Source organism: Pygocentrus nattereri, chromosome 5 (genome assembly GCF_015220715.1).
Source record: "Pygocentrus nattereri isolate fPygNat1 chromosome 5, fPygNat1.pri, whole genome shotgun sequence".
NCBI classification, from domain to species: domain Eukaryota; kingdom Metazoa; phylum Chordata; class Actinopteri; order Characiformes; family Serrasalmidae; genus Pygocentrus; species Pygocentrus nattereri.
The window spans coordinates 5,030,296-5,050,573 of NC_051215.1; the positions used below are offsets into that span (position 1 = coordinate 5,030,296).

At 39.0% G+C, this 20,278-nt stretch overlaps 1 protein-coding gene across 1 annotated transcript in view; it reads right to left on the reverse strand.

The window, feature by feature from the left end:
* Window positions 1–19,255, reverse strand: part of LOC108441456 (collagen alpha-4(VI) chain) — a 46,155-nt gene extending 26,900 nt beyond the window's left edge. The window contains exons 1-10 of the mRNA XM_037538440.1: window positions 19,211–19,255; window positions 16,330–16,418; window positions 12,095–12,700; window positions 10,504–11,076; window positions 8,540–9,112; window positions 6,685–7,302; window positions 5,943–6,512; window positions 3,788–4,345; window positions 1,134–1,709; window positions 470–1,057 (exon numbers count right to left, since the gene is read on the reverse strand). Coding sequence (XP_037394337.1) covers window positions 470–1,057; window positions 1,134–1,709; window positions 3,788–4,345; window positions 5,943–6,512; window positions 6,685–7,302; window positions 8,540–9,112; window positions 10,504–11,076; window positions 12,095–12,700; window positions 16,330–16,405 — 4,738 coding nt within the window. The 5' untranslated portion in view covers window positions 16,406–16,418; window positions 19,211–19,255. The remainder of the gene's footprint in view (window positions 1–469; window positions 1,058–1,133; window positions 1,710–3,787; window positions 4,346–5,942; window positions 6,513–6,684; window positions 7,303–8,539; window positions 9,113–10,503; window positions 11,077–12,094; window positions 12,701–16,329; window positions 16,419–19,210) is intronic.
* Window positions 19,256–20,278: the final 1,023 nt, after the last annotated feature.

A 20,278-nucleotide genomic window follows, 5' to 3' on the forward strand; every position in this document is an offset into this window, starting at 1 on the left:
TCCACACACCCTGCCTCGCCTCCAGACGTTTACTGTTCTGTTTTAAAACATTAGGTTATGAAAATGTTCAAATAAAAACTTTAAACTTGGGAAAAAGTTTCACAATTGGACCCTAAAACCACTGCTGTACCTTTGAGGGAACATTTACATTGTTTGTACCTTGATTAACAAAAATGTACCTGCACAGAACCTTTTTTCTAACAGTGTATGAAAACTTTTTTGGGCTAAATGTGGATGGAAACATTCCTCGTGAAGGTGGTGATCAAGGTAGAGGACCCATATCAACACTGTCCAATGGACAGCAATACTGTTGTTAGACAATGGCTGTGACATACATTGCATGACTGAAAAGTCTCCCCCAGACAGTGTATGACTACCCAGCTTGCTTTGCTTGTGTTACCGATTGTTCTCTGGATGTTAAAACTCTAGGAATCGCTATATTTTCCAGACTATAAATTTACACACTTACCCTGTGGATCGGGAATTGCATCCGGAGTACAAATGGCTTGGAGCACTTTCTCCGTAGTCGTCTTCAGTGTAAGGCTCTCAAAGTTCTCGAAGAAGACCCGCTCTTTTGAACCCGCTATTTTGAGAAGTTGAAAGTGGTTTACATCTTCGCCAATTCCAATGGCAAATATTTCAATATTCTTAGCTCTAAGTTCAACTAGAGCACCCAGATTCTCCTCATCATTAGCTTTGCCATCAGTGATCAGTAGCAAATTCTGAGAAACTCCTTTGTTTATCCTGCATCCGTGCTCTGGTTTAAAGTAGTCTTGTACCATTTTCAAGGCACTCCAGGTGTTTGTGCCTTGCTTCCTTTGGGAAATGTCTTTTATGCCTTGTTCCACTCCTTCTAAATTGCTGTATTTGTCTAAGTAGAAGTGATCCAGGACGATGTCGCTGAACTGGGCCACACTAACCCGCCATCTGTCTGGTGCGATCTCCAGTTTTCTGACAAGGTTGATCATGGAACTCTTTAGAACTATCCAGTTCTGTGGACTAATTGATTCTGATCCATCGACCAAAAAGACTAGGTCCCCCAACTCCTTCTCACACACTAAACAGAGAAATAGAAAACTTGGTTAACACATGAAATCATCTGACAATGCTTACAGTACCTGAAAGGAGTTTACCTGGTTTTGTCAAATTGCAGAGCTGATGAGTGATGGGTTTACATAGTGTTTCTAAAGCTTGGAAATTGTCCACATAGAAGGCCCTTTGGTTGTTTCCTGCGATTCTCCTCAGCTCAGCCTCACGAGCTTCTGCCACTCCAATAGCAAACATGTTGACCTCTGACCCTGCAAGAACTCGAGGCCAGTCTGCCAGACCAGAAGAGTCAGAAACTGGGCCATCTGTGATAAGAAACAGGACTTGGGGAACATGTTGGGCGCGCCGTCCTCCGTGTGCTGCAGAGAAGTAGGAGACTGCATACTTCAGAGCCTGGGCTGTGTTTCTGCGTCCTCCAAGGGAGTGCAGCTCTGAGATGGCCTTCAGAACCTCAGCTTTGCTGTAGTACTGGTTCAAGGTGAAGTCAGATTGAGGTTTGTCGGCGTAGACGATGACACCAAAGCGAACCCGTTTTTCTCCAACCTCTGTCTTGGCCACCACAGTCTCCATGAAGGTTTTTATACCCTGAAAGGTTGCTTTGTCAACGCTATCAGCTCCGTCCACCAGGAAGATTATGTCTACTAGCTCAGGTCTCTGGCAATCTAGAGAACAATAAGAAGATTTTTCTTTAACAAATTGTGAAATGGTTGCCATAATACCAACATATGTACACCTTGATAGTTATTTTATTTAGAACAATTTTGCCAACTGTGTTTTACACACTGTGGAATTAGACCTCCACATTTAACCGGTCCATACAGTGAAACACCGACATACATGCACACTAGTGAACACACACACTAGGGGGCAGTGAGCACACCTGCCCAGAGCAGTGGGCAGCCCCATCCACAGCACCCAGGGAGCAATTTGGGGTTAGGTGCCTTGCTCAAGGGCACCTCAGTCATGGACTGTCAGCCTTCCGGTCACAGGGCTGGTTACCTAACCTCCAGCCGACAACTGCCCCTTGTCTGTTAGCAGCTACTCTAACACTAAATATTTATAAATAATCCAGTCTTAATTTATGTCAGTCATTGGCACCCATAAATATTCTTATATAAAATGCAACTGAAGCATGTTCCCATTTAAAATTCCACAGATTATATATAAAAGACACAGAGGCCAAATTCCCTTAGTCATTCATCAACATCTGAAACACAGACCTTCATAAATCAGCCAATGAATATATAAAAAGGCTACACTTAAACACATTTGCTGATAGGGTAATAATTAAGATATTCAAACTACCAGAGCTGTAGTAAACCTGCCTGAAAGAGGATGCATGGTTATTTTGCCCCATGCACAGTGAGCAGGCCCAATCCCATTTCACCCCTTGCACCTACTACATAGCCCTTAGCCCTCCGTTTTGTGGTAAGGTGGTAGGATGTCCCAATTTTTGTTGAGATAGAGGGGTAGGTTGAAGAGTTATGGCTATATGGCCCTCCAAATGGAAGTTTTTCAGAGTCATACTGCAAAGTTATGGGGAAAAAAAAAACAACAGCACAAATGACCAAATAAACTTACAAATAACCTACAAATATGAATATCAGCGTTTTCTCCATTTGCAAAAAATACAGTTATCATCATCTTGTCTTAATTTGAGTCATTTCAATTTATAATGGTAATATTATGCTGATACTGCTGGGATAGGCTCCAGCATCCCCCCGCGACCCTGACGGAGAAGCGGCTTAGAAAACGGATGGATGGATGGATGGATGGATATTATGCTGATGTCTCGGTAGCTAAGTGAATTTCCCATTCCACCTTAAACAGTCCAGCAGTTCTGAAGCCTGAAGCACCAGGATGTAACTGCTGCAGCATTTAAGGTGGAACAAGAAAATGCAAACAAAAAGCATATGATTCCCTAAATGTAACTAAAGCCCAGCAGCTGAACTTGCTGAACTTTACCCTCCTCTGCAGACTGGCAGGGTCACCTACAGAGCAGCGCTAGTAGCCTGTTAATGAAGTTATGTTCTTTTTATTTGAGGGTCCCATTTCAAAGGGGAAGATTTCAGCCCTTGCAACTTGTAACTCAGTTCAAAGTGACAAGGTGACAATCAAAAACAAGGGAAAGGGATAAAAATAAGAAAAGGAATTGGGCCTGTGTCTTTATGTCTTTAAGACTAAGGGTTGATGCCACCTCCATACCAACAAAACATTCAGAAGGCATGAAAGAAGAAAGCTTTTCTTTCATCTAACCTCAAACGTGAGCACCTGGAGTTTGCTAGAGCCTTTTGGCAACATTCAAGGTGGGTTTGGTGAACGAGGAAGGATGATTATACAGAAAATAAGAAGTTCAAAAACTTAGCTTTTTCAAAAATGCTGACATCATGACATTAACTTTCACATGGTTGGCACTGATTTGCTTTTGTTGAGCATGCAGAGGTTCTAAATACAGTTAATGACTGAGTTGTTCCTCTGTGCTTGACAATCTTACAATTGAATTTGGCTTTACTGTTGCATTATATTAGCAAGAATCTGCTGCACGTGGTTCTTTTTAGTTAGGTGTCAACCTGATTGTAACCTTAACAATAACTCAATGATCATTAAAGTCACCAGCACAAAGAGGGATTTTTGAAAATGGAGAAAACTGACATTTTCAAAAATGTCCAGATGCATGTGGACGTGGCCTTGTTTTGGAATATCAATCTTTGCTTCAGTTGACGTCAAGTCTCTGACTTACCAGTGTTGCAGATCTTGAAGATGACCTCACTGCCCAAAGCTTGGATGGAAGCAAAGTCCTCCAGGTTCTCCAGGTACGTTCTCTCATAGGATCCAGAGATAGAAAACAGCTCAGATCTGCTAGCATGCTCCAGACCAACAGCAAAAATGTTGATGTTCTTCTCTCTAAGAGCCTTAGCAGGCAGTGCTACGTCATCTTTGGACAAGCTATCAGTAACGACTACCAGGAACTGCAAAACACTGGTGCGTCCCCCATTGGATTCCTCAAAAGCCTGTGACACTTCTGTCAGTGCTTTTCCTGTGTAAGTTTTGCCTTTGAGCTGCTTTATTGACACTATTTCTTTCTGAAGCTTGTCTTTGTCATAAAAGGAATTCAAAGCAAATTCCACTTTTGTGTTGGTGCTATACTGAATGACGGCAAGTCGTACCCTGTTTTCTCGAATGGGAAGCTTTTCTACAGCGAGTCCTATTAATTCCTTCATTTGCTCAAAATCTGCAGGGTCAACTGCATCTGCACCATCGATAAGGAAGACCACGTCCGCCAAAAGGTCACTGCAAGCTGCAACACAGGAAGACAATAAGGTCATTCCATTGATGTGTACTGTACCTTAATGACATCCCTTCTCAGTAAAAATAAAGTGTGGCCACAACTTACTAAGCTGTGGAAACAGAATCTGAATGCATGGCCACTATTTAATCATTTCATTCTTATGCCTTACTTAGTCATGACTTCATTATCTTGTCCTCATGTCCTACTAAGTTGTGGCCACAACTATGGCTTAGTTATCTTGTTCATGTCTTAATTACTTAATGAGATCACTACATGGTTTAATTATTAAATTCCCATGCCTTTACTAAATCATGGCCACAATTTCATTATATTGTTCCCATGCCTTGCTGAGTCTTGGTCATGATGCATTTATCTCATTCTCATGTTTACTAAGTAGTTTGCATGAATTCATTATGTTGGTCTCTTGTTTTGCTAAGTCATGGCTATGACCTGAATGTCACATGAATCTTGTTCCCACACCTTAGGTTAATCCACACATTATACTAAGAAGGAATGGTACAAGCATGGCTCTGCTGGTGTTTAGAAAATAATAAAAACTATATTCACATCAGTTTATAACTAATATAAGAAAATCTTTACAGTCACACAAGCATAGAGAGATGTTCACACAGCAGGTATAAGAGGCCCAAATGCGACCGTTTTCTTCACGTGTGACACAGATGTGTGTCTCTGTTCCAGTGTGAACAGAGAAACGCACCGAATCTGACATTTTCAATTCTGCTTTGAGACGCTTTCATATGTGTTAGTGAAATCTGATACATATCCAATATGCAGCAACGCCACTCAGTCTGAACAGCCAGATCGGAACTCATGAGACTTTTACACCAATCCAACTCAACATTCATCATAACTTCACGCTGCTTAGACCTCAAACATTTCGGGTGATATTTCTGTACAAAAATTAGACAAAACCCTTCATGTTTGATGAGATTTCAAAAGAAATGGCTGACTCGCAGCCGTAGGAGAAGGAGAGGTTTAAAGAATCGGAGGACACGAACCAAAGAAGTGACCACACCCTTTTTAAGGCGAACTCAAACACATTCTGGGTGATGAGCCCAGCTCTCAGTCAATGAAGTTTCACGATCCTCCTATGATTCTGGTAAAGATGAAACCCAAAGCAGGAACGGACTGGCATTCGTTGGCAGTCGTGATTGTTTACATCCGGATTAGCGCACTATGTCAAGCAACATGAAGCATTGTTCTTTTGCACAAGAAGGTCAGTTTAGGAGCTGATCTGTTCAGACTAATGCATATAGAAAACATTAAAAAGATCTTGTGAACAGCCCAATAAAAAATGTGATTTTTTAAATGAAAATCAGAGTCGGGCCACCTTTACCTACTGTGTGAATGTAGCATTATAGATACATAATAATTAATATGTGCTTTGCTAGTTAAAATTATAACTTTTGTATTCTGTACTTACCAAAAAAGAACAAATATTAAATAAATTGAATTACTACTTAATAATAAAAACTATATATATATATATATATATATATATATATATATATATATATATATATATATATATATATATATATAGTTAAACATTGGGGAATCTTGGCAACACTTCCCAAACACTTGCCTTCAAATGAGCAAATTTCTTTGAGGATTTTGGTTTTGATCAGCTTAAGAGCATCATAGTTTTTCACGTAAAATGTCCTTTTAGGGCTGCCAGACATGTCTTCCAGCTCAGCCATGTCTGCATTTTTTACTCCAACAGCATAGATTGTGACGTTCTGCTTCCTCAGTTGTTCAGCGGGAATTTTTACTGGTGTCCCTCCTGGCTCAGATTTGCCATCTGTGATCACGATCAGCAACTCCCGAACCTTTTCTTTGCGTGTTTGCTCAGCCTGCTTGAAGAGAGGGATCATTGCTTCCAGTCCCAGATCGGTTCTGGTGCCGCCTCCCTCCTGGAACAGATCTTTCACTGCTTTTTCCAAAGCAGGTTTACTGTCATAAGTATTCAAGCGGAACACGATGGTCGCTTTGTCTGCAAACTTCACCACACCAATGCGCACTTGTTCGGGTCCAATCTGAAACATATGAAGGAACTCTAAAATGAAAGCTTTCATGTCGTCAAAGTCAGCATAGGTGATGCTCCCTGATTCATCCACGAGGAAGTAGATGTCAGCTTCCGCTGTAAACTTGCAGCCTGAAATTAAGGACAAAGACTGGCCATTAAATTATTTCAATCTGTAGAATTTGGATAGAGATAATAGTATTTGTAGAAGTAGCAATCACGATTTTGTAAAACAAATGAATACCTTAGTTCTATCTATATCACATACTGGACATTGACATAGCTCAGAGTAATTGTTAAGTACCTTTTTGAATAGTGATAATTTTCGGAAGCATGAACACGTCATTTTCAATATTCCTACAAAGGCTCTTTGTTAGTATGCCTGACAGTGCGTTGAGCTTAGTGAAACTCTCCACGTTGAACACATATTTTCTGGGTGGAAAGGATGAGATCTTTTTCAGATCATCTACATTGACGTTTTTAATGCCCAGGGCAAAAACCTTCACGCCTGAGCGGCGCAATTCCGCTGCCGGGCCGCTAAAGTCATCTGAGGACTTTCCATCAGTGACGACCACCGCTATCTGTTGAACCTGTTCATCACTCCGACTTCCTCTCGCCTTAGTGAAAACCTGGTCCTTGGCGAATTTTAGAGCAGCTCCAGTGTTTGTTTTCCCTCTGCCGTAAGACAGCGTCTTAATATATTGCAGGATTTCACTCTTGTCATCGAAAGTGTTTAGATAAACATCAGCCCTGGGTACATCACTGTAGTGGACGATGGCGATCCTCACTTTGTCCCTTCCCACGTCAAGGCCTGAAATGGTATTCTGGAGGAAGTCACGTACAAGCTGGAAGTTTTCTGGCCCCATGTTGCCAGATTCATCAACAATGAACACAATGTCTGCCACCTCAGCGGACCTACAATCTGTAAAAATATACACACAGCGAAGGTCAGTCACTTTGTTTTAATGCGACTAAACCCCTGCTAAAAATTAAGGCACCAAAAAGGGTTATTTGCACCATGTTGAAGAAGAACTATATTTGGTTCCCTTAAAAATATTTCAAGGGATGATTCTTTGGAGAACAGTTTGTTGTCAGTGAGATTTGTGAGTGTGAAAAATCTTTTAAAAGTTTAAAGGACTTCCACTTAATGTACAACCCCAGTACCAAAACGTTGTGGTGCAGTGTAAAATGTAAATATATGTAAATAAAAATAGAACGCAGTGATTTGCAAACCTCATAGACCCCTGCTTTATTCACAATAGAACATAGAACACATATTAGATTAGTTGGAAGTGAGTCATTTTATCATTTCATGAAAAATTTGAACTCATTTAGAACTTAATGGCAGCAACACATCTGAAAAAAGTTGGGACAGGTGCAACAAAAGACTGGAACAGTAAGTGATACTAATTAAAAAAAGCTGGAGGAGCAATTTGCAACTAACTCACATGACTGGGTATAAAACAAGCAATTTAGAGAAGCAGAGCTCTAGAAAGAACATTTAAATTAAAATCTCAACAAGAACCTTTCAATCTTTCTTCACACTCACCAATCTCTTTTTCAATCATGGTGCCTAATACATCAAAATATTCTTCTTAAAACCCACTTTACGAAGATTTCGACATTCATTAATGTTTCCTTGTTGGGCTTTATTCTTAGGTAAGAACAGAATCTACACACAATCAAGAGCACAGAGGTACAAATATTACTGTGGTTTAAATCACAAATCCTTTACAGCACAAGAATTTCTTTAGGGCCTTTCTCAAAAACAAATTTAAGAAAAAAATTATTTTTCCCTAAAATGCCCAGTGCTTTTTAGGGAACCAAGAGTGAAAAAACTAATTCTGCATTTTTTTTGTGCTCAAAAATTGTGCTCAAATGAAAATGTAACCAACTTCGAAGACAAAACTTTGGAGGTTAGAAAAATTATCCCTGCAAATTTCCTGACAAACTTAGTCTCCTGAAAAAAATGGAAGCTGTGACAAAGACAAAGAGTGACGCTAAATACTGAATAATTTATGGTCTATTTAGATTTTAGGGTTTAGTTTTAGTGTCATTTTCTATAAAATGTTATGTTCCTTATCACACAAAGAAAAACTAACTAAATAACTATTGACTGCGTAGATCTGTATATAATATATAATAAAGAACACATTTACCGTCTGTGACATTGAGCTCCTCTTGTGATTCAACCACAGCCTTGATTTTTGGGGGCAATTGTGGAAGTGTTCTCGGATCTAACTTGTAGCTCAGGGTGGGACTGGAGATGTCCTCCATCTCATCCATTTCTGAACGACCCACGCCAACAGTGATCACTTTCACTGCCTCTTTTTTGAGTGTACGTGCTGGACGAAGGACCCCATCATCTGATTTGCCTGCACTTGCAACCAACAGGAACTGTTTGAAGCCCTCGGCAATGCGACTACCAGCTGCAGTGTTGAAGAAGTGAGTGCGAGCGTGTTCAATGGCATGTCCAATTCTGCGCAACCCTTTAGGCCTCAGTTGCAGATTTCGAATGGTCGTCAGAATCTCACTTTTTGTCTTATTACTGTTGAAGAGAAACTCCTCTTCAACATCCTCGCTGAACTGCGCCAAGCCAACACGGTTAGTATTCTTCCCTACGTTGAGCTGGTTGACCACCCGTGTTAAGAGACTCCGAATTTGTTGAGTCTCTGCTCTAGATGCTGTACTGTCAACCAGGAAAAAGACATCTGCAAACTTCTTGGAAAAAGCTGCAGAGGAAAGAGATAAGAATTTGAGAGTTATTCTATTAAGATTAGATTAAGTGATCCTTATTAGTCCCATAATGGGGAAATTTCACCTCCACAATCTAACCCATCTGTACAGTAAAACATCACATACACACTAGCAAGCACACACACTAGGGGTCAGTGAGCGCACATGCCCAGAGCAATGGGCAGCCTTATCTGCAGCACCCAGGGAGCAATTGGGGGTTAGGCGCTTTGCTTAAGAGTACCTCAGAGATCAAACCGATGACCTTCTGGTCACAAGGCTGGTTCCCTAACCTCCAGCCCACGACTTCCAATGTAGACATCATTCCCAGAAAAAAGGTACTAAACCCTCTTATCACTACACTCTCCGAAATAAAGGTATGAAACTGCCACTAGGGCAGTACCCTCTTGTCCCTGGGGTGGGACCCTCAAGGGTACATCTCAGTACCTTTAGCCAGGGAACATAACTGTAATATAATCCATTAAAATTATATTTTCTATGCTGTACTGACTCCACACACCCCGTCTCGTCTCCAGGCTTTTATTTTATTGCTCTGTTTTAAAACATTAGGTTATGAAAAGCTACAAATGCTCACCTTTCCCTGAAGAAATTTTTTATTAAATTGTACAATTGAACTTTAAACCATTGTTGTACCTTTGAGAATACATTTGCTTTGAATGCACACAGTATTTTAGTTCTGACAGTGATGATACACTCTTAAAAAGATGGTTCTTCAAGGGTTCTTCAGTAAAGAAAAGGGTTCTATACAGAACCATGATCACTCAAACAACCCTTTATATGACTAAAGGGTTCTTTGCATCATGAAAGGGTTCTTCAGATATAAAGAGAATGTGCTGTAGATGGTTCTATATAGAACCTTTTTGAAAAATGTACTATATAGCAACAAAAAGGATTCTTCCATTGTCACAAGATTCACAATGTAACTATAGATAAACGCTTTTTGGTGCTATGTAGATCCCTTTTCAAAAAGGTTCTATATGCATGAAGACATTCTTCACCAGCCTAAAGAACCATTTCACAATGCAAAGAACCCTTTGATCATGCAGATGATTATGTGACAGTTCATGGTTGTATAAAGAACCATGTTCTTTACTAAAGAACCCTTGAAGAACCATCTTTGGAAAGCCTTCCATTTTAACCACTTAAAATATCATCATCAACTTTCTACACTGTGACACTATTTGAATATATCATTTTTAGATTATATTGAGGGACAAAAGTCTAAGCATCAACATTTTTTCATCATAGCACAGCATGTCTTGTCTTAGTGTAAAGAACTTTGTACATCTAGGGCTTTCTCTCCAGAGTAGAGCTTAATTGTCAAAGTATGAACCATAAAAATGGAATAAACCAAAGATCTGCTGTTTACCTCGTAATTGGTCATCAACAGCAATGCACGCTTTTCTGCGCAGATTCTCTACCAGTTCCTGTAGTTTTTGGTGACTGTCTGCACTAAACAAGAATTCTTCCTGGGGACTATTAGCGATGGCATGTAGTTGCACAATATTGGCCCCCCCGGTTTTAACTACAAAGGTGATGACTCCCTGCATTCGGAGCTTTTGCGCAGGTTCCTCCACAGCATCTCCTGACACCCCGTCCGTGATCACTATGGCAATATGGGGGACATTCTTTCTGGCTTGGTTGAAGTAGTTTTCCCGAATGAAGTCCAGCGCAATCCCAGTGTTTGCACTGCCCTTATGGTACCTGATGTTGTCAAACTTCTTTAGCAGGTCTGCCTTGTCTGCATATTCACCCAGCAGGAATTCCTGATAAGGTTTATCACTGTACTGGACAAGTCCAACTCTCACCTTGTCTGGCCTTATGTCAAGTGTATCTACAAATGCACGAAGAAAACGCTGTATCTCTGCAAAATTGGCATCTCCGATGGTGTCAGATGAATCAACAAGCAGCACAATATCTGCCGATGCCATCTGTTTGCATTCTAGGAGGAAGGACATTGTTTTAGTTTTGCAGTTTAGTCAGGCAGGGCATCAATCATCACAGTGTTGTTGAAAATTAAAAATAGCTCCAACTGAAATGCATGGAACTGGATGCTTTACTACTAGAGTACAGTTCTCCAAAGTTCTAAAACAGTGCTTTGCCATTCTGATTTCTGATCCTTAAGCATGTGATTCCTGTCCCTAACATCTGTCCAAGACCTGGTCGACCACCAAAACTGTCACCATCAGATAAGAAGAACTTTCAGCTTCATCTTTCATCAAAATAAATCTTCACTCTTGCTTCAGTTCTAAAAATAAAATCTTAAAAAAAATAGGTGTTTATTTGAGAAGACAGCTCAAACCTTTAAATCTGAAATCCTTTTCAAGAAGAAGAACCTTAGCAAATCAATCAAAGAAGCTGCTGGTGTACAGTTCTCCAAAGTTCTAAAACAGTGCTTTGCCATTCTGATTTCTGATCCTTAAGCATGTGATTCCTGTCCCTAACATCTGTCCAAGACCTGGTCGACCACCAAAACTGTCACCATCAGATAAGAAGAACTTTCAGCTTCATCTTTCATCAAAATAAATCTTCACTCTTGCTTCAGTTCTAAAAATAAAATCTTAAAAAAAATAGGTGTTTATTTGAGAAGACAGCTCAAACCTTTAAATCTGAAATCCTTTTCAAGAAGAAGAACCTTAGCAAATCAATCAAAGAAGCTGCTGGTGTTCTCAGAACAATGGACTGTCTGTCACAGATGCTGGACTTGCGGCATCATTGAATGTGTTTGGAATTACTTGGGTCAAGAGAAGATTAAAATACAATCAGTTCTTAGACTGAACTTATTAATATACCTGCAGATCTCTTTGAAAAACTGAAAGCAAGTATCTGGAAAAGAATGGAAGCCATAATAAAGGTAAAGATCAGAGAAAACACCAAGGTTGGAATCCGTTGCTCCGAATGAATACAATGATCACCAACAAACTTCCATTTCATCCCATTTTTCAAACAGCTGCTCTTACCTTGTAGCGGCAGGATGATCTCTCCCTCCTTTTCCACTGTGGTGCACAGCTCATGAATGATGTTCTGCGAGATGCCCTGCAGCGCTGCAAAGTCAGACACGCTGTACACATGCTGGTCATACGGCTGGGTTGCAATCTTCTTCAGCAAGGCTTCGTCTGCATCTTTGATTCCAATGGCATATATTTTGATTCCCTTCTGCCTCAGCTCCTGAGCAAATGGCTCGACCTCGTCCTGGGAATCCCCATCCGTGATGACCACCGCGATCTGAGGCACCTGTTGTTTGGCTCGACTTCCTGCTTCCTCGACAAAGTGGTTTTTCAGTAAGAATTCCAAACCCATGCCAGTGTTGGTGCCACCGGTCTTATAAGGCAAACGTTTAATGTAGTCGAGGATCTCCTGCTTGTCCTCGTACCTGTTGAGGGTAAACTCAGTACGGGGTGTGTCACTGTACTGGACCATGCCTATCCTGACTTTATTAGGAGCAACATCAAAGTTTGACACCAATGAGAAGAGGAAATCCCGGATCTGCTGGAAGTTTTTTAGGCCGATGCTGGCAGAGCCATCCACTAAGAAAACGATATCGGCCATGGCTTCTTGGGTGCAAACTGGAAGAAAGAATGAGAGGTAAACATTGTAATAATGGATTTTCCCGAATGTCACTGAATTTGTAGGATTCAATGCTATCTTTTAGCGTATGTGCTTACCTTTTTGGAAAAGATTTGATTGATTTAATACATTTTATTTGAAATGACTTGTCAATTGAATCAAGTACATTTTATGTGGTCATTTCATGTGTCTTGAGTAGAGTTTTGGGGAAACACATGGCTTCTGAAGTAGTGAAGTAGCACATTTCAGTATAAAATCTTGTCATATTACAGTGAATAAGAATACTGAATTATGGGTCACACTTTATTTGGATAGACTCCACTAGATGATCTAGATGTTGATCTGGTGAAATTAAATTCTCAATAGTGTTAAGATTAGGGTTAGAGTTATTATTACAGGCCCATTTTGGACCATGGTAAAGGTTAAGTTCAGGTATTTGGCTGAGTTTAGGGTTATGGTTAGGACTTTAGTTCCCTCGAACCAGGGTTGGTGAGTAGAGGTAACTAAAGTAAATTGAATAAATATATAGCTGAATGCAAGTTAAAAACCGTAAAACCCTTAACATTTCGGGGATTTTGTTTTGTAAATCGCAATTATAAAGTATTCACATGTGTCAGTCGCACATGCCATATGGTGTTATTTTCAGAGGACCCTGAGCTACTCAGAAAAATCCTAACAGAAATTTGATATCTTTCTGAATTTGGGTCATTTCTGATCAAAAATTTACCTGGCGCCTGCTAAATTTTGTATTTATTTCATTAAAGATATCTTGAGCGCAGTAGTAGTTATCTTTTCAGCAATTGTTAGTATGAATGATTTTGATGGTGATTCATTCTGTTGGTTATTATGTGCAAAAATAAACAATTAGCATAAGGTGGTCAATTTTTTAATTGATGTTCTGTCCTCTTGGATTCATACTCAGTGATAAAACTCTGATACACAACAAGACAGACTTTATTTTTAATTACAAATTGAGTTGCATATTTAAAATCAGATATTTTTACTACTCAAAATCAGCATAAAATGAAAGCCCTTTGTTTATAATATAAGGGCTAAAAGCAGAGATGTAGTATAACAGTAACGAGTGGGGTTTGGGTGATTTTGGAGCTGGATTTCTGGCTGATGGAGGGTCACAGGTGGATGAACTCACTCTGGATGGTGAGGGAGAGTCTGATGAGTGATCTGATGTGTGAATCGTGTGGCTGGGTTAAACCTTTTTTAGAATATGAAGACCAAACAGCAGAGCAATAATTTCAGGATTTTGGGTGATATTCCAAGCCAAATTACTCACTGATGCTGATGTCACAACTTGATAACATCATGCTGGCTAGTTAGAGGTGGGTCTGCTGAATGTCCATATTTGTGGATCAATTTTATATCTTTTTTATTTATGTTCTGAAGTTATAAAGGCTAGAAGTGACCTACCGTTTTGCAGTCTTCAAGTTAATCCAAGACAAGCATCTATACAGAACACTCTCAAAGAAGATGATTCTTCAAGGTTCTTTAGTGAGGAAAATCATTATAATCAGAACCATGAACACTCAAAGAACCCTTTGCATGATTGAAGAGTTCTTTGCCTCATGAAATGATTCTTCAGAATGTGCTGCAGGTGGTTCTATACAACCTTTTAGAAAAGGGTTCTATGTAGCACCCAAAAGGGTTCTTCTGTTGTTATGGTGTCAAGCTTGTAATAATATAAGAACACTTTTGGGTTCTATAAAGAACCCTTTTCAAAAAGGTTCTTTGCAAACTCATCTACAGCACATTCTCCATCAATCTGAGGAACACTTTCATGACGCAAAGAACGCTTTAATAATGCAAAGGGATATTTGATTGTTCATGGTTCTGCATTGAACCAATTTCTTTGTTAAAGAACCCTTAAAGAACCATTTTAAGAATGTAGTCTGTCCATTTAATGTAACTTTATGTTATGCTACTTTCATTATACACTCATAAATCTCTAAGAGTGTAATTAGTCGTGATGCATATACAACATGAATTGCCCCAAGTGCTGAAGGCACTGTAACCTCAATGAAGGCATAGAGGAACCAAAGTGAACTCACATAGAAAACTGAAGGATAAAGAACCCTGTGCATAGGAACAGAGAACATCAACCTCACCTAAATAGGCCAGAGTCAGTATTCATTCAGGAGCACCTCTGAAAGTTTTACTTAATACTTTACTTCACATTTTAGATTTTATTTGAGGTAGCTGATTTGGAACCGTTTCTAAATTGAATGTCGGCTTTGGCTTGTTCTTTCCAACTGGTACAGGATTGTATGGGTTCTAGAGAGCAACTCTGAAGTAGTATGATTGTTTTCTCCATTAAGTAATAAGTAAATTATGCAGAAATGTACAGTGGCAAGACTAGATCAGGGAAATACAACAGTTTGCCAGAGACCACCGAGACCAGAGGTCTTTAATAAAAATTCAATAAGGTCCTGACAAAGAAAATTTCCTCAAGCGAAGGTCCAGAACCTCATAATGTCTAACTTGCATGTTGATTCAGTGCCATATTCTGTTTACTGAAGAAGCCTAGTAGGTATAGCAACATGTTATGCAGTCGACAACTGAATGTCAAATCAAATAAAGTGCAATTCAGTCACATTTCAACAATATTTATTGTCAGTTTTCTCTTTTAGATCATGACGTGCAAAATAATCTGGCTCACTTTCTTCTCTGACTGCTGTTTCTTGCCTCGTCGCTCCCCAGTGTGTGCAGCACTAATTCAAGTCGCAGTGCTCATCGTAATAGACAGATCTGATTGGCTGAGTAGCATCACATGTGATTTTTACAATGCATGTGATTGATCTGTGAGTCTCCCAGGCACTAGAGCTACCGTAAAGACTAGAAAAGTTGCACCAATTAAAATAGGACCACCCTGTTGAAATTAAATAATTCTCCTTAGTTTATCAGTTATAGACTCAGGTCGGCATAGGACAGCATCTGGATCCAGACTCAGACTGTGGTCCGCCTATTAGAGACCTCTGATCTAGACAAAGACCAAGACCTCTGGAGCCATGTGCTTTGGACTGATTAATCCAAAGTTGAATTATCTGGACACAGTCACAGAAGACATGTTTGGTGCAAATCAAAAACAGTATTTGAGCACAAGAACCTCATTCCAGCTGTGAAGCATGGTGGTTTGGGGCTACTTTGCTGGGCCTGGCCAGCTCTCCATCACACCAAGGAATAGCTGAAAAAAAGAGCTCTGGAATGGCCAAGTCAAAGCCTGGATCATAATTCCACTGAGATGCTGTGGTGGGGTTTGAAACAGGCTGTGTATACAAGAAACCCCTCAAACATCACACAGCTGAAAGAATTCTGCATGGAGGAGCAGGAAAAAACTTTCTCCCAGTCAATGTCAGAGACTGGTAGATGGTTCTAGGAGATGAATTGAGGTTATTTGAGCCAAAGGTTTTTATTGTTGTTGTTGTTTTTTTTGCGACAGTAATATAAAATTCATATAGAAGTCAGATGAAATTACTTGGTATAGTCAGGGTTTTTTTTTTCTGGTGGCCCAAATTCAGTTATTCAGTTAAACCTAAAAGCAGGGTAAATTCAGAGTGATAATTGTGGATTATGAAGGATTTCATGTGCAATAAAAATCAGTGAAAATATTTCCTACCAACTTTCTGGGCATGACTGACAAGAAAGAAGGATGAGATGATGAAAACACAGAGAAATCCACGAATCCACCCCATATTTGGACCAAACCTGCAAAATACAAGACCAGAGAGGCTGAGTTACAGTTACAAGCACCAGCAAAACTTTTATGTTTCTGTACACTTACAATAAAAGTCTCAGTACATTTAGCTGATTATCAACAATATGAGGTTTAGGTTTATAAGTATAGCTGAATAGATACTTAGTTGAATCTTTGTTAAAGACGAGATGTATGTATATTATATGTACAGTGGACAATCGAGCATCACTGAATTGTCAGGGAAGCACATTTTGAGAATGTGCAAATTTTCATTTTTAAATTAATGCAGTTAAATACAATAAAGAACAAAGATGCTGCTGAATTTCATACATTCTAAGGTACACAAACAGCCAAATAATCATTAATAAGCTAGTTTAGTAAACAGTCTTCATAACACACACACACACACACACACACGCACAAACACCCACACATCTTCTAATCTGCTTCTCCTTCTGGGTCGCGAGGGGTGCTGTAGTCTTCATAATATTCACGTATAACATTTATTTTTGGAAGATTGGCTAGACCTTTCAGTGACAGAGAGAAAAACAGGACATTTTCCCAAGCAGAACATATGAGCTTTTGTCACGCCTTCCATAGGGGGGCCCACATCCCTCACTCCGTCAAGCACTCCAACTCCCAGAATTCGCTGGGAGGTAACATGATCACAAACTCTCAGCCAACGTTCAGGCTCACCTGAGTAGTGATTGGTTTCACCCGTTTTAAGGACCATAGATGTTTGTCTTCAAGTGCTCTGTCTTTGCGAGGTACTGTTGCAGTGCCTGTGCCTTACCGAGCCTTGTTTATGTCTACTGACCTCCTGGTTTTGTGACTCTGCCTGTTTTAGCCTTATTCTTTTGGACTCTGTTTTGATCCCGTGTGTACCGACCCTCACCTGCCTGATTCTCCCTACATTAAACCTTTTTTACTGTAGCCTGCTCTGCCCACGTCTGACCACTCACCAGCCGTTACAGCTTTGAAGGACCGCTTTAAGATACTTTAGTGAGATATTTATTTAATGGGCTTATTTGTGATTTACATGATCATTAATAGTAGTAAATATCTTTTTAAATATAAATAAACCATTTAATAAATGACTTTGACTTTCAATCAGCCGGATCAATTAGTCATGTTCGCTGGAAATTCACAGAAACAAAATGATTGTAATTTACTGACAAAACGTAATTTCATTATGTCATCAGTGAAGAATCACCCAACACGGTGTAAACCAAAGACGCAGAACTGAGCGGTTCGCACTGTAAAGCTGTTAAACATCAGAGCTCAAGCTGCATTCTCCTCTGGACCGTACCGTTCACACATCACAGTTTGACATGGGGATTAGTTCTCCCTGTTCTCCTTGCGTGAACTCTACACTCTCTTTTGTGGCTTTTCAAGGGTCCTTTAGTAAAGTCAATGGTTGTATAAAGAACTTTGAACACTCCAGGAACTTTTTCCATGCTTCAAGCCTTCTTTTCGTGGTTAAATGGTTCTTCAGATTGATTGAGAACGTGTTACATATGGATCTGAGTAGCGCCAAACAGGGTTCTAATGTTGTTACGATGTCACGCTTGTAACAATAGAATATCCATTTCATGTGCGGTGTAGAACCATATTCTTCATCAGTCTGAAGAACTGTTTCACTATGAAAAGAACTCTTTAAGTGTGCAAAAGGGTTCCTTAAGTGTTCATGGTTCTATTTAGAACCATTGTCTTTACTCTTGAAGTATGAGTACGAGTGTAATTCTGGCCAGAATAATTATTCCCTGTATACAATTACCAACTGTTAACACAAACAACTTTCTATTTGCCAGCTACAAAACCCCTGACCACCAATAGGCAGAATGACCTAAGAGATTATCGAATTTCTGAGCTGCTGCTGTGTTTATTGTTGTACTTTTGCAGTTATTATTTGACAAATATAGAAATATAAACATACATATCACTATTGTTGGAACAAAACCTTATATTTCCACTTTTGTTGTTTTTCAGTTTCTGTCAAAATCTGAAAATGACTATTGTCTTTTACATTATGTGTAAATTTCATGATGAATGGACCAACAAAAATGATAAAAAATGACTGTACTTTATATGTTTTGCAGTATTTGCAGTATTAAAAATAGTGAGGAATTACCTCCTATCTCAAAACTAATTTTGGAAATATCTTGGATAGACGTTTTAGTGACAGAGAGAAAAACAGGGCATTTTCCCAGGCAGAACATTTGAGCTTGAAGGACCGCTTTAAGATACTTTAGTGAGATATTTATTTAATGGGCTTATTTGTGATTTACATAATCATTAATAGTAGTAAATATCATTTCAATATAAATAAACCATTTAATAAATGACTTTGACTTTCAATCAGCCGGATCAATTAGTCATGTTCGCTGGAAATTCACAGAAACAAAATGATTGTAATTTACTGCCAAAACGTAATTTCATTATGTCATCAGTGAAGAATCACCCAACACGGTGTAAACCAAAGACGCAGAACTGAGCGGTTCGCACTGTAAAGCTGTTAAACATCAGAGCTCAAGCTGCACACTCAAGAGCACCAAGGCGAGAACAGGTCTGCACTTTAAGAACACGCTATGTATCTGACGTAGATTTTTCTTAGGACAACTTTAAGAAAGATTTCGGAAGATATTGTGAATGACGGCCTTTGTTACATGTTCAATGAGTTGTCTTTCTGTATGGCTATAAATAGCCTATAAGCTGTTTATTAAGTTAAATCAACACATTTTGTGTTAAGTAGAGCCAAAAAACTCACAAATAGTAACAAATTTTAAGAAGACCATAAACTTACCCAGACCAGCGGTCAGCCCGAGAGACAGTGACTCCCACCCAGCACTTCTCGACAGCACACTGGAATCCTCCTTGCCGTCTAAGTGGAGTGCTTCATCAAGCCACTCCTCAATGACTTGGCTCAACACACTAACGCTCCAGAGGATCTCACACAAACACACACTTCAAATGAACATTTCATTGAATGGCGCTTTAAAGGCAATGTCTATAATAACTATGTAATTACAAATTAATGATACCTATAACAACTATGTAACTACTGGTAGTGTGTTCACTGTTACACATGGATTACAGTAGTTCACCTTATGTAAATACACACATATCAACTTGAGTTTGTACTGTAAAAACATGCTGTTACAGCTATCAATGCACTACATATTCATGAACACACATGTGTTTACATAAGGTATTAGCAATTAATACATTACCAGTTGTTACATTTTTGTTGCATGTGTTGTTAATATGTTACTACAGTTGTTATAAACACAATGTAATACTGTTTATATATAATAGTGTACAAAGCTATATGTTGGTTAACAAAACACACACACACACACACACACACACACACACACACACACACACGTATATATATATATTTCTTTGGGTCTATTCAAATATATGTATAGTCAAAAATTATGAATTATAAAAAAAAACTATGAACTCTGATTTTTATTCACCATTTAACATACTGTTTTAACTCAACCCAAACTATTAGGACCAATTCAGCCCTATTTTCAGTTAAACATGCAGTACGATAATCATAATCATGACAAATACCATCACGTTGCCCACCCCTACAGTAAAGTTAAGAATATGTTTTTCTTTGCAGAAAGGTTTTGCTTTGACAGCTAATAACTTGACATTAATCACTGCCATTAAAATAACACTAATATACTAAATAATAGCACTAATAAACTAAATAATAGCACTAATATACTAAATAATAGCACTAATATACTACATAATAGCACTAATATACCCTGGCAAGAAAAATCTCAAATCTAGTGAATGCATCTAATGTTTGTCATTTTGTCAGATTGTTGTAATAATGTAAAATAATACTTTT